At 42.7% G+C, this 14,760-nt stretch overlaps 1 protein-coding gene across 2 annotated transcripts in view; it reads left to right on the top strand.

Annotated features, from left to right (window-relative positions):
- kirrel1b (kirre like nephrin family adhesion molecule 1b) overlaps positions 1-14,760 on the top strand; it is a gene marked incomplete at both ends in the record, with an annotated part of 62,008 nt that overhangs the window by 34,517 nt on the left and 12,731 nt on the right. For both annotated transcript variants that reach the window (XM_079237460.1, XM_079237459.1), the window contains 4 exons: positions 4,499-4,648; positions 9,869-10,018; positions 11,277-11,434; positions 14,117-14,267. In XM_079237460.1, coding sequence (XP_079093586.1) covers positions 4,499-4,648; positions 9,869-10,018; positions 11,277-11,434; positions 14,117-14,267 — 609 coding nt within the window. The remainder of the gene's footprint in view (positions 1-4,498; positions 4,649-9,868; positions 10,019-11,276; positions 11,435-14,116; positions 14,268-14,760) is intronic.

The following is a 14,760-nucleotide window of genomic DNA, read 5'->3' as shown; positions in this document are numbered from 1 at the left end:
GAGAGTCATCGTTGTTCCACTGAATACTTCTGCTCATGTATAATGTAATATGTGCAAATACGTTTAAAAAGATGTGTATACTTAATACTTAAATGGTGAGAGTATAAATGGAATAAAGAGGACAGTGTGAATAAAAGATATTAAAGACATAAAAGATAATATGTTTGGACACCGAGGCTGTTATTGGGAAGCGCCATCTATTGTACCACTGGGTCATTATGCAATGGAAGGCAGAGAGAGGAAGATAAGATACACCTCACATCATCCCTCAGGATAATGATGCAAGGCACCAAGGAGGAAGAGGAGGAAAGAAAAGGAGGAGGAGGAGGAGGAGGAGGAGGAGGAGGAGGAGGAGGAGACAAACTTAGGGAAAGATAGAAGACAGGTGAGGAGAAGTTAGACGATAGAAACATAGTTCAAATATATGGAGAGAGAATAATTTAAAGAGGGAGGAATAGAGAGAGAGAAATGCTGGAGGAAGAGAGGTGAGAAAAAGATAGAGAGAGGAGAAGCAAAGGGGTGGTCAAGAGAGAGCAAGAGATGAAAAAAGACAGAGGAAAGATGACTTGCTTTGTTGAAAAAAGGCACAAAAGAAAGAGTGGGAAGAAAGGAGGACAGACAAGATGAGAGAAGAAAGAGACACAAAAGGATGAGAGACGGGTATGAAAGAAAGTGAAGGTGTGAAGGTGGCAAGGGAGAAAGAGTGAAGAGGTGAGCACATGGCAGAGGAGATAGACAAGGAGTGTGTGTGTGTGTGTGTGTGTGTGTGTGTGTGTGTGTGTGTGTGTGTGTGTGTGTGTGTGTGTGTGTGTGTGTGTGTTGGGAGGAGGAGGAGGGTGGGTATCCCGTAGGGTTAATTACATCTCTGTTCTCTGTCAGAGCAGCTCTCTCCTTCGCGATTTGAGTCCCTGCTGCAGGCTGACAGGCCACACACACACACACACACACACACACAGACACACAAATCCACACAAATATATACCCGCATGCTCATAAACACAGTTAAATACACACACAGAGACACATGCACACTCAAATATCGACACACAAACAGAAATATTGTCTGTCTCCTCATTTATTTCTCTCTCTCTCTCTCTCTCTCTCTCTCTCTCTCACACACACACACACACACACACATGCACACAAATACATACCCGCATACTCATAAACACGGATTAATACACACACACACACACACACACACACACACACACACACACACACATGCATACTCAAATATCGACACACAAACAGAAATGTTCTCTGTCTCCTCCATTATGTCTTTCTGTCACTTTTTCTCTCTCTCTCTCTCTCTCTCTCACACACACACACACACACACACACACACACACACACACACACCGCACTCTGTCCCAGGAGGCCATGCGTTGTTCTGTACAGAGTTATACACGAAGAAGAGGGCCCTCACTCGTAATAGCTGTTAATTTTGCATAAATCATGCATGACATGACCCACATGTAAATCACTCATGTCAGCAGCATATCACATTCCAGCAGCTTCGTCTCCGTCTTCGTCTTCGTCTTCTTCTCGGAAGGAAACGGCAGCAGCAGCTTCCCTTTCCATTGTTTTTTGTCTCAGTTTGTCTTTTTGGCTCCCGAAGATGAACGACAGAAAGATGCAGCTTTTCCTGCCCGGTTTGAGAAAGTTGAAATTAATATTTTGGCTCCTTCTTCTGGTCTAACTCACGATGAATAAATGAAATGCGTTGAGGACGTTCTGCTTGCATGTGCAGTTTGTGTGTGTAATTAGAGGACCGGCCCGTCTGCCATTGATCTCATTTCGTGCTATAGTTAAATTTTGTAGAAGTGATTCACGAGTTGGATTGCAGACTGAAAATGTCTTGTAACTGCATTGCATTCTGGTCTATTGAGGCTTTTTTTTCATTGTGTCTTCTTCTGCAGATTACACCCTATTTGACTGTTAAATAGTACTTTGGGGGGGGGTCAGAAATAAAGGTTGAATGAGATGAGTGCTTTTTTTTTTTAGCATAACTTTTAGCGCTCTGAGCAGGAATTTTGCTGTGAAAACAAAAGTCAATGTTATCTCATTTTAATTTGCGTCTGGGATTGAAATAATGTAACAAACGTACTTAATTTCAGCCAAACCGTGTTTTCCTGAATCTATCCGAGTAGTTTTGCTGCCTAAACATAACCATGAATAGTTTTATTGGGATTTAGTTTAGTTGAATTATACTATTTTAATCATACACAAGCGTGATACAGAAGGAAATGAGTTTTCCTCAAAACTTAATTGATAATGCAGATTAGTTGTATGGAGTGGTCCAACCACATTCACACGGGTGTTTTTTACTCCTCCATCTTTTAATGTGTTTTTTACTGTGTTTTTCTTAACTGTACAGCACTTTGTGATCTCTTTTGTCTGCGAAATGTGCTTTATAAATAAAATTGTTATTATTATTATATTCATCGTATTTGACTGTTAAGACATTGGTGCACCGTGTTGGCGCTAATAAGAAGCCATCACTCTTTAATTTGGTGAGCTGACACCAAAGGTAATTGTTTTATTCTCCTCAACACCTGGGTTGCAAAATGAATAATGTCACAAATTAAAGAATAAAAGCACATGAAGAGGGAAACACCCCACCCCAAAAAAAGAATTTATGTGAATATATATCTCAAACCAAGATGAGCATGTTGTGTTTAAAGGCCTTCAAAGGATTCAGAGCAGGAGCACGAGTAAAGAGAGACAATAAGATCTGAGTTTACTGACCTGAGGATGTTTCTATAACCCGGGAGCCAGGACAGCAAAACCTCTCTCAACACAAAAGCTGATGGATTTGAGCTTGATGAAGAAGAAAAAAATTAAAACTTCAATACGTCTGTATTTCAACATCACAGCGTCTGCTTTATGTTTGACTAAAAAAAAAAAAAAAAAACAGGGCCAAGAAAAAAGCAATTGTTCCGTGTTTGGAGGCGGATTTTCCCTTAAACTTCAAAAGGAAAGAACAACTATCAGCTCACAGTCGCAGCAGTTGTCTTGATTCAGTATTCAAAAAGGAAAGTTGATGAAACATCAAAGCGCCTCTTGGGAAGTCTGAAGATCCTCGTCTTCAAGTAGAGGAGCCTCCTGCACGCAAATAACATGACAGGTCGTGTAATCCTCCTGACAAATCAGTAAATCTCCCCGTTGTTTGCACCTTTGTGGTTCAATCCCACTGAGACGCGTCCCTCAGAGCCACGGCCGGCTTTATTAACCAGTTACGCCTTAATTAGCTAATAGGATTGTTTTAACCATGATCCAAGAACAGAATAGCCTGTGGGAAGACAAACAGCAACTCTGTGGAAGTGTTTCTGTGTGTGTGTGTGTGTGTGTGTTTGTGTGTGTGTGCGTGTGTGTGTGTGTGTGCGTGCGTGCACGCATGCAATATTGTGTACGTGTGCCTGGATGTGACTCAATGTGCAATTGCATGTGCGTGACAGACTCAGTGAGGAGTGCACACATCGGGGGTGTGATTCAATGTTGCGTGTGTGCAGGAGCGTCTGCTTGTGCGAGATTTCAGTGTGCGTGCACGTGTGCTCGTGCACGTGCACGTCATCCAAGGCACCCCAGCCTCCCGCTCTGCCTTAATTAGCGCGCCTTTCTCGCAAGACTTTCTCTGGAATATGAAACAATTTTACCTGATGATGCAAACAGCTGAAAACGGCGGCGGGGTTGGTGCCTCCTCGCCTCCTCGCCTCCTCACCTGACACTTTCTCTTTATGCGAGAGCGTTAATGTATGCCCGCCGCTATACACTTGTAGTTTTTTTACCCGTGTATTTTAGCGGCACTGCGATAGCCAAAAGGCTTATTTTGCTGGAGGAAATGTGTGTGTGTAAGCAAAAGCCTTTGTACTGGATGATGAAAAAGAGCAGGCTGTGTATCACAGCTTGGCAATGATGTTTTTGCAACACACACACACACACACACACACACACACACACACACATACACACACGTTCCCACGCGGAGACATACATAAGTCTCAGTAAAGTCCAGGGAAAAACTTGAAACGGGGGCAAGAAAGAGAGGAAACAGAGGCAGGAGGCCAGGAGGAATGACACATGTGCAAAATTGAGCTTTGTGTCCAGTTGAAAACAGAAATGATTAAAAAGATCTTATGACACACAAATCTGTGAATTCTCCTGTGTGCCTCCACTCAGCCAATGCTTATGTGCATAAATGCAGGCAATTCAATTCAAAAAGCTTGCCGCCGTCCCGTAGGAGACATTTCCCCCACAGTAAAAACCCTGTGCTAAAAAAAAAAAGGACAATAAAAGCACCATATACACAATAAAGACACATGACAAATCACCCCAGCAGCCGCCATATGGACAGGCCACAAGTCGATAAGACCGGAGAGGGACCGCGTGGCTCGATACAGTGCAGTAAAAAGATGGCAGCTCACGGCCGGGTCACAATGAAAAGGAACTTAAAATTGATTTCCCCCCCCCCTCCTCTGCCCCTTTCTGTTTGCAGCGTGGTGCATTCGCTTCTCTCAGGAGCCGGCGGACCAGTCGGTGGTGCTGGGAGAACGGGTGGTGTTGTCCTGCCTGGTCTTCAACTACAGCGGCATTGTCCAGTGGACCAAGGACGGCCTGGCGCTCGGCGTCGGAGAGGGTCTCAGAGGTGAGGGGGAGGGGGAGATAAAACCTGAAGTGAGAGAGAGAGAGAGAGAGAGAGAGAGAGAGAGAGAGAGAAACCCTTGCAGCTGCACCAAGCTGCAGGGATCAAAGTGAAGTGAAGATGGGGAATAACTCAGCTACGGTTTCGGTTCAGTTTTGACTGTAAGAACCCTGACAAAAGCTATTACGGTTGAAAAGTGGAGGGGTTTTTTTTAACATTAAGGGAATGAACACTGAACAGAGAGAGAGAGTTAAGAGCCAAGAGGCGTGTGAGTGACGATCTGGGCCGAAATGAGTCCTGTATATCATGCTGAATTAGAGAAAATCCCTCACACTGCTGACAAAAGCAGACGCACACTCCCATTTACATTTTTAAGCCGACACGCACATCCAGTGTGACTTACTGCGAGTCCAACAGTGGAGAACGTGATGGGGGGAAGCAACCAAAAAAAGTGAGGAGAGTCAAAAAAAAGACAGAGAAGAGGTTTTCTATCTGCGTCGAGGAGAACTCAATGTGCCAAAACAAGAGGCCGGTAGAGGAAAGAATAGAAAAAGGAAAACATTGTGTTGTCCACTGACCTTCTTTTTAGAAAACATTGAAACAAGCTTTTGACCGTCGTGGCTTATGACTGCTGGTGTTGACATGGTATGCCTGCAGCAGGATGATGGCTCTTGCTCTTTTGACCGTGATGCATTCTGGCCAAATATTTCAGAAAAGAAAAACCAAAAATAATAAATAATTCTTTGATTTTATATAGCGCTTTTCTGAATACTCACAGACGCTCTACATAGGAATCATTCACCCCCTGATGAGAGGAGCTACCATGCAAGGTGCCACATCAGGACTATCTAGCATTCATACACCGTAGGCGCAACTACGGGAGCAATTTAGGGTTAAGTGTCTTGCTCAAGGACACATCGATACAGGCTGGCGGAGCTGGGGATCGAACCGCCGATCCTCTGATTGGAGCACGACCCTGCTCACCACTGCGCCACGGTCGCCAAATGAGAGACTCGACGGAAGGAAGATCACTTGAGGCACTCCTCAAAGCTACAGTCGGTAACATTCATGAAAAATATACAAACTCTCCTGATAGTTCAACATTCGGCTTGCTCCGACTTTTAGTGCTTCCTAATGACATTTGCAAAATTCCACAGCTCTGATCAGACATGAACCGAGATGCTGTGTTTTGCCTATTTGTCGCCTCAAATGTCTTTAGAATCATATTCTTAATATCCTGTTGTTTTGTGGGTTTTGACTCGACTGTTTTCAACATGCCAGCCGAGTCATTTTACATTTCCTCATTTTACGACAATACGCTTTCCGCTAACATTCGAGGCAATGCGGGGACATCATCTTGATCCATATTTGATCATCGCTGTGTCGATCGGCAGCTTGCTTCACGTGCAGCGTGATTGACAGCTGCGAGTGAGACTCCTCGGCCATATCGGTTGTTGTTCTTCTTGCAAATCGATGGTGCAAAACCTTCTATCTGCAAAATGAACCAGGAAAAATATAGGGGGGAACCTCCTATCTGCACTGTGTGTTTTTCTTTTTGTATTTTTTGTATATGTTTTTTTTGTATTCTCAAAAAAAAGGCACTTGCATATCAGATACTGTACATACCCGTGTGTTTTACATCAAAAATTGCAGAACAATCTCAGCTCTCTATATAATGAGGCACCATTGTCATAAGGCAAAAGTGTAAAGAGAGGAAAAAGCATACTTACTATTGTTTTATCACCTTGAGCACTGACCACAGCACACAACACCTGCAGATATTTTACTTACTGTAAAAGTAGAAGTACCACCGTGTACAATTAGTCAATACAAGTATTAGCTTCAAAATATACTTAAAGGACCAAAAGTACTCATTATGTACAATGATCCATTTCCACATGTTTTATGGTAGATGGTTGGATTGTGATTATTAATGCATGAATGTGCACATCACCTAAATGTTGAGGGTAGTATTGATCATTTAATTCAATAAATATGTAATTTACAAAGCGGCATAAACAACATCTGCTTATCGATTATTCATCTTTGAGATCCCCTTTTTATATTCTTTATTGTTTTCCCATGAATGGATGAATATTGTATCCGTCGACGGCATCTGATATGTGTGATGACAGTAGGTCGCATTGCGGCGGTTTTAGTGCCAACTGTCAATCACACTGACAGGACGGCGACGTCTTGGCTCTTAGATTTTTGTTTTGGTGAAGATGAAGTTTCTGTCGGTGACACTTCAAGGACTCAAACTATAAAGAATATAAAGTTTTTCTTTTCCAAACTATTCTTCTTTTTTTCTTGAAGAAAACCCTTAGTTTTAAATAATTGTCTGTTTAAGGATTACAAAGAAAAAATGAAATGTGATTACTAGATTTACATGTGAAAATGTCACAGATATTTATTTTAATGAAAAATCTAATAATATACTAAATGTAGCATTATAGAGGATTAAAAAAAGTACATTAGCTTCATACTTTCACCCACACATCCAGTCAGCCCACACACACATGCACACACACACACACACACACACACACACAGTCACTCAAGTGATAATCTGACATGTGAATCTTGTGTTCAACTCAATTTAATTCACAGGTTCATAAAGGTCAGCACGTCTCTCATGTCCTGCTCCTCCGTCTTTCAGACTTCAGCTCCATCATCACTCGCTTTCCAGACCCCCTTTTATTGCTTTTCCTTCCCCTCCCTCTCCTCTCCTCTCCTCTCCTCCCTCCCACCTCCCTCTCTCTTTATGTGGGTAATGCTCTCTTTGTCCTTGCAGCCTTTTTGCGAGCGCGGTTCCGATGATAAACACTCCAGCGTTTGATAAACATGTTGTCCTCTCTGTCTCTCTTTCTCTGCTTTTCAGCCATCCATCATCCGCTCCCATCCATTATTTATCCTTAAGTTGTCTGTGCTGCCAGTCCTCCCCTCATCCTTGACGGATGGCGTCTCAATCTTTTGCTTTTCACGTCCGCAATATAAACAAGAGGTCATGTCAATGTATGGAGGAAAGTCTGTATGGTGTTCATATTTATACCGAAAGAGCAAATTAATTTTGATCTAACGTGGGTGTTACTGCATGAAACATGACATGTATGTCATGTTTCATGCATGTTGTATACAGCTGTTGATCATAATGTAGGAGGGAAGATTGTGCACTAAATTCATACCTGCAGTTTGCACACACACACACACACACACACACACACACACACACACACACACACACACACACAGGAGATCTGCATTCATTCACCGACAAAAGCAGATTTTTTTGAAATATACAGAAAACTCTTTCATTACATATACATATACGTATACATTTGTGTATCATGTTTTCATGCATCTATGCAAATACCTTAAACACACATCCACTCATTACCTGCAGGCATAAGTGGTGGTTTATTGTTCGGCCTCAACCTCCTCCTCCTCCTCCTCTTCCTTCTCCTTCTCCCCGGGGTGCTTTCACCTCTGTGGTTGCTATGGTGCGAGGTGCTGGAGTGGATGATGTAATCTCCTCTAATACTTTTGTCCCCCCTCCTCCTTCCTCCTGCACGCACCCCAACTGCCTGCTTTGCTTTGCTCTGCTTGCCTGCCTTCGCCATCTGAATCCATGATGTCATGTTAGGATTGGGCACGGAGGATCAATGAGTGCCCCCTAGTGGGACGTCACGCTCAATTATGTCTTTGTCTGAGAGGCGAGGGTTCAAACTGAGAGAAAAGGGGGGTGTTGTAATTGGAACGCTGCTGCCTGTAGTTCTGCAGTGTGTGTATCTTACAGGAAACCGATGGGGCGTCATGGCATCGTGTGTGTGCCGATGTTTGATCAGTTTGTGTAAAAACCCTTCAGCTGTTTATCTGTGAGTGTGTGTTCCTGTGTGCATCACTTCCTCTGTGTTGTTTGTGCAAAGGACGCATCATGACGTGCAGAGGCTCTGGCTAAGAAAGGTCTTCAGAACCACTGTAATGAATGCTATTAATGCTAACTGCTATCTGCGTGTTATGATAACAGAAAAGAAAAAGCTTTGACATTTTCACATAAATACAAAATCCCATTTGCTGCACTCGGGCTCTGATTGGTGTAATGCAATTGTGATTGAGCTTTTATCTGTTTCATAAGAGCTTTTATATCTGATTTACGTCGTAAACAACATGAGCAGAGGACAGAAACACAGTCACTGAGAGACGATGACGAGTGGATGGAGGATTGCTTTCAAAAGGTTTAATGTTCCTTTTCCTATTGTTTGTTGTTCCTGAAACTGCAAAACAACATGCAGCTGTAAAATATACAGTGTATCCTCACTTATACCTTTAGTGGTGTCTGTACATCCAGATAGTTCGGTTTTATTTCCTGAGGCTCAGATTTCTGCTGCAACCGCAATACAATGGAGAATGTCACACAATAAAGAAACTTAAAAATTAAGAACTCTTTCCACAAAAAAGCAAAGCTGTGGATAATCCACAGAAGACACTGAACCATAGGGACTACTTTTTGTTATCAAAACCTGTTTAAAGGATTGTTCATTTAGATGAACCACCTCTTTGCATATTCCATAATCCATACTTTTCCAGCCTAAACTTTCATGGCAGAAATTGAAGATTTGGGACAGCTAAAAATGACTTTGATAATAAACTGTGTTCCCACAGATTTTAAGACATTCTTCATAACAAAAAATATGATAATGAAGGCAAAAAAAATGCAGCCTCTAAAATATGAACCTGGAGCTTTCAGTCACCTGTGAATTTACATTTCCCCGGTGCATTTCCATTTTCATCTAGTTTTCTCAACCAGCAGATGGAAATGAAAAACTTCTATTTTTTCAGAATCACTACCTGCAACTTATCATTCAGCGTTTCCAAACTAAATATGATATTATTTCCCGACACAGATCGCTTGTGAAGGCATCGCCATCACGATGACTCGTGACTGTAATAGCAACGCGTAATGTGCCTCTTCCTTCATGCCAGCAATCGCTTTTTAAAAACAGCAGGTCATGTTTTTCCGGGTTGGTGCCACTTTTTTTTAAATTACATTCCAGAAGTTAATTTTCGGCAACTCGCCGAGCTTTTCCTGACCCGCAAATAAACGTTGCGTGACTCACGGTGGAGCTGAAACAGGAACTCCAACAGGTCCATGAATCACAAAATAAATTGGATGTCTCTCCATCCTGTAACGGTGCACCTGCTGTGTGTGTCTCTCTCCTGCAGCCTGGCCCAGGTACCGGGTGCTGCGGGCGCTGGACATCGGCCAGTACAACCTGGAGATCTCCCACGCCGAGCTGTCCGATGACTCGCTGTACGAGTGTCAGGCCACGGAGGCCGCCCTGCGCTCCAGGAGGGCCAAACTCAACGTGCTCAGTAGGTGGACCGGCTGCAGATGCAGGGGCCTTTTTTTTTCTTCTACTCGTGGTACATTTTTTCTTTTAACCACCACAATTTGAGCAAAAGAAGCTTTTCATTTCAAGGAGGTCAGAGACGATTAGATCAGAGAGAGAGAGAGAGAGAGAGAGAGAGAGAGAGAGAGAGAGAGAGAGCTTCATCTTTTTGGATAAGCTGTGTGGTTAAAAGTGGACGATCAATTTAGATGCACCCATGTTGAACCTACTATTGACTATATGTGATGCGTCGTTCATGAGATTTCATATCTCGTTTCCCCTTCAGATTCCAGCATCCATACTGTTTCTTTTGTGTTGAAAACAGAGAATATTATAGACAATATTGCAACGGAAAAAGCTCACAGATTTGAGTGAATCTGCAGATGGTGAAAGTTAATGGCAACCACCATAAACAGCCGGTGTCACATGGCTCTTGAGCACGGCATTAACTGTACCTGTATATATTTAATATATAGGAAGTTGCTCTAGATCAGTGGTTCTTAACCTGGGTTTGATCAAACCCCAGGGGTTCGGTGAGTCACTCTCAGGGGTTCGGCAGGGGTCAAGACACACACAGTACAGCCCGGTTCACACTAGCAATGTCGGGCCGCAACGCAGTTTTCCTTCTTTTCGTCACATTGATTTGCAGTAAATATTCATTGAGTTATGTTTTTTGTGTGAAATTCATGTTTTGTTGATTTGACAGTGATTTTGTGTGCAACTGATGCATGGTTCATTTTGTGCACTAACAAAATATATATCTATGTTTTGAAGAAATCATATTTTATTTTTCCAATTACGAAGGGTTCGGTGAATGCACTGATGAAGCTTGCAGGGTTCAGTACCTCCAATAAGGTTAAGAACCACTGCTCTAGATTGTGCAGTATATAATGGAATGTAGAAGAGAAACAAGATAATGGAGAGGAATTAACAGCATAACGGTTAAAGATACTGTATTTCTGCTATATTTCCAAAATGTGAACTTTCAAGGAACAAAGCGGTGTTGTAAGTATGATGGAAATCCTAAGAATGAAACTCTTCTATTTTTAAATCTGCCCAGTTGGACAGTATTTTCTCTATCTATATGCACATGTACATTTATGGCTGTATTCATGAGTGCACACTTGCATAAGTGTGTCCATTTTAAAGCTGGGATGTGTGTGTGTGTGTGTGTGTGTGTGTGTGTGTGTGTGTGTGTGTGTGTGTGTGTGTGTGTGTGTGTGTGTGTGTGTCTCCTCCAGTCCCCCCTGAGGACCCGGTGGTTGACGGGTCCCCGGAGCTCCTGCTGATGGCCGGCAATCCGTACAACCTGACCTGTGTGACCCGCGGGGCCAAGCCTGCAGCACACATCCAGTGGACCAAGGATGGAGTCGCTGTGGAGGGGGCCTACCAGTCCACGGTGACTCACACACACACACACATGCACACATGCAGATATTAGCGAGTGCCACATAAAACCATGGAGAGATTATTACACTAAAATGAGATCTGTATAATCTTAAATGCCTGCGAAAAATGGTATTTGTAACACAAATTGTGTTACCGACAGTCTGCTCCTGAATAACAGCCACCCTCAGTCTGGTTGTTTGTTTGTTTATGTGCTTTTTGCCGTGGGCACTGCAAAAGGGAATCACAGTATGAGCGCCTCGGGCCGCACATCACCCCTGGAGTCCTGCATTAGGGAAATACAGTATGCAGTGCAAAGCCAGTACAAGACTTTCTTTGTTCTTGGTTTGAAGAAATGATATGCTCGGCAGATGGGGACCATAATTACAATTTAAAGCTATTTAATGCTTTTAAATGCTTACAAATTGCAGATTCCGGCCTGCTAACCAACGGGAAGAAGCATGTTGTCCTTTGAAACGTGGTGGGAGACAATTAATACAGTAAATATTGTATATATTTCTTTGAAAGGGAACACGCATCAGTGAAATGCATCACAGGTGTCACACAAACAAACCAAAATGAATTAGTCATAATGTCACAGTTGCATTTTTGGACCAAGCCGACACACATAAACCTGACATTCGACAAAACTCGGCTACCCTAAATTTCCCCTATGGCTCGGCTGAAGAATGGTGCTCCAGTACACCGACACAGCATGCGGCTCATGTTTCCTCTGGGAGACAAATATGCTCATATGTTAAAGGAATAATGGAAACCTCTTTGAAGGCCAAAGCTCCTTGGTAAGCTGAGTGGTTACAGCTCATGCCGTATAAATGCAACGTCTCAGGTTCAATTCCAGCCTTGGAACCCTTTTGCTGGATGTAATACATATTTACCAAATATGATTATAAGAACATTTGTTTAGGAAATCGTGTCTTTTTGGTTCGTCTACATTTAAGATAATTTAAAAGGTACTGAAGTTTGTTATGAAAGCTTATAATACCTGCATAGTTACTACATAGTGCTTTTATTAGGTGACAAATTTGATTCCCACCTCGGTAACTGGGATTCTGGACTCCATAGACGTCCAGAATCGATGTCCAAATAGAATAAATAGACGTCTTGATCATAATCGCATCTTCATCAGAGAATCTGGACCTGATCCAATTAATACCGTTTTTTAATTGCCTTGCCTATGCATTCCCTCTCTATCAGACCCTATTTCAACATCTTTATGGTCGTGACACAACTTGAAACATGGACAGATCCAAGACATATGTAATTAATCCACAAACGCAGCCAAAGACTTTCTCTCACACACACACACACACACAACCCTGTTCTTCTATCTTTGTGAGGACCCCTCAATGACATAATGTACTCCCGAGCCTGTTATCCTAACCGTAACCAATCTCAGCTAAATGCTTCACTCGAACCCTTACCCGAAACCTAATTCCAGCCTGAACCTTGAAACCGATTCTTAACCCTCAAACAAGCCTTTGGAAAAGTCAGAACCAGCAAAAACTTGTCCAGGTCCCCACTACACACACACACACACACACACACACACACACACACACACACACACACACACACATATTTAGACCGGAACCGTACTTGGTGACACTTGCGATCACAGTGATATATTCTGCGCTCTTTTCTCCCACATTCACACTCTTCACACTCCTGTATATTCTCCTACACACACACACACACACACACACACACACACACACACACACACACACTCACACACACACACACACACCTGCTCATACATATTACATGCTGCTCTTATGTTATTGCGTTACTGACCACGCATCTATGGAGGCCGCACACACTTTCTTGACAGATTTTTAGCCGCATTGCTAAGCAACTCACCTCACCTCCAGAATTCATCGTGACTGGAATTTTTTGTGGTGAAGTAAAAAAGATGTACACTTTATGTTGCATGGCTTCAACTGAGAATTACTGTCATTATTGATTCATCCGTCCGTGAGTGTCCGATTGCTGCAATTAAGAATGTCAAACTGTGAACAATGTCCATTGCAAATTCCCTATCCCCCAACCCTCTTCTGTCCTAATAACCAAAACCCAAATATGTATTTCATCTAAATTATATATATAAGTGAGTGACTGATTGATAAATAACCTGATTTCTGGCTTCTTTTCTTTTCTTTTTCACCTTCGTATTCGGCTCTAATTTTAAATGCAAAGTCGAGCTGAATTGCTTGCTGTAATTGTAAGAGCATTTTGTAGTGAGAGGTATTTTTCTAAACCAACATTAAACGTCTGAATTATGATGATTAAATTCCAAGAACATGGATCTCTATCAAATTTCTCCTTTAAGCTCCTTTGCAATTTCCAACTTCCTTTTTCTTTCTTGCATCATGTCTAAAAAAATGTAAAATTGTATTTCTAACTCCAGATTACTGTTTCTATTTCCATGTTGTGCTTTTTCTTTGACTCTCTTGGCTCCTTTGCTAACCCCCCTATGTCTCTCTCCTTTCTCCTCCCTTTCTTCTCTCTTTCTCCTCCCTTGATATTTCCCCGTTTCCTCCTCTCTTTTTTGTCCGCTTCGTCCTTCCTCATCCACTGCGCTCCTCCTCCTCCTCTTTGATCTTTCTCTGTTTGCTCCCCTCCCTAAAATCTACCATCCTCTTCTCTTGCTCCCTATTTATTTTGTGCTGAACAGGAAGTGTTGCCAGACAGGAAGAGGGTGACGACCAGGAGCTACCTGCCCATCACACCAGTTGACACTGACAGCAGCTGCAACTACACCTGCGTGGCCAGCAACCCGGCGGTGCCGATGGGTAAACGAGCAACTGTTGCCCTCAACGTCCACCGTGAGTTGCCCTTTTTCCATGCAGAGATGGGGCTGTTTTTGTGTTGGCACATGGAAAAATCACTCTGTCGTTTTAATTCGCTGCCCCAGCACTCATCAACAAAGTAACTACAAGCAAAAGAACAACACATATGCCGTGTATTTAAATTTACAGCCACCATTTTTCTCAAACTTGGGCTGGTTCCAAGTTTGATTTGAGCGGTTTGCATTGATTTGGCACCATCTTTGGAGCCGGGGATTTTCTCCTGGAGCGAGTTGATACTCGTCAACATCTGGAAAAACCTGATACTTTTTGTGCTATATGAGATTTTAATCGTGTCCCTGGAGAAATAAGGAATGCTTGCTCACAAGCAAACTGCAGTTTGAATTTTCAATCAGGAAGATTGATGTGTTTTTCCAGCCCAGTGTCGTTAGTAATTACTGGGAGAATAACTGCAGTAACTGTAGATGTAGAACCGGTGCCGTGTTGGTACAGAACACCGTAGAGAAGTGGC

This window comes from Taurulus bubalis (assembly GCF_910589615.1).
Source record: "Taurulus bubalis genome assembly, chromosome: 1".
NCBI classification, from domain to species: domain Eukaryota; kingdom Metazoa; phylum Chordata; class Actinopteri; order Perciformes; family Cottidae; genus Taurulus; species Taurulus bubalis.
The sequence above is the reverse complement of the archived record's forward strand: the minus strand, read 5'-3'. Positions and strand labels throughout refer to the sequence as shown.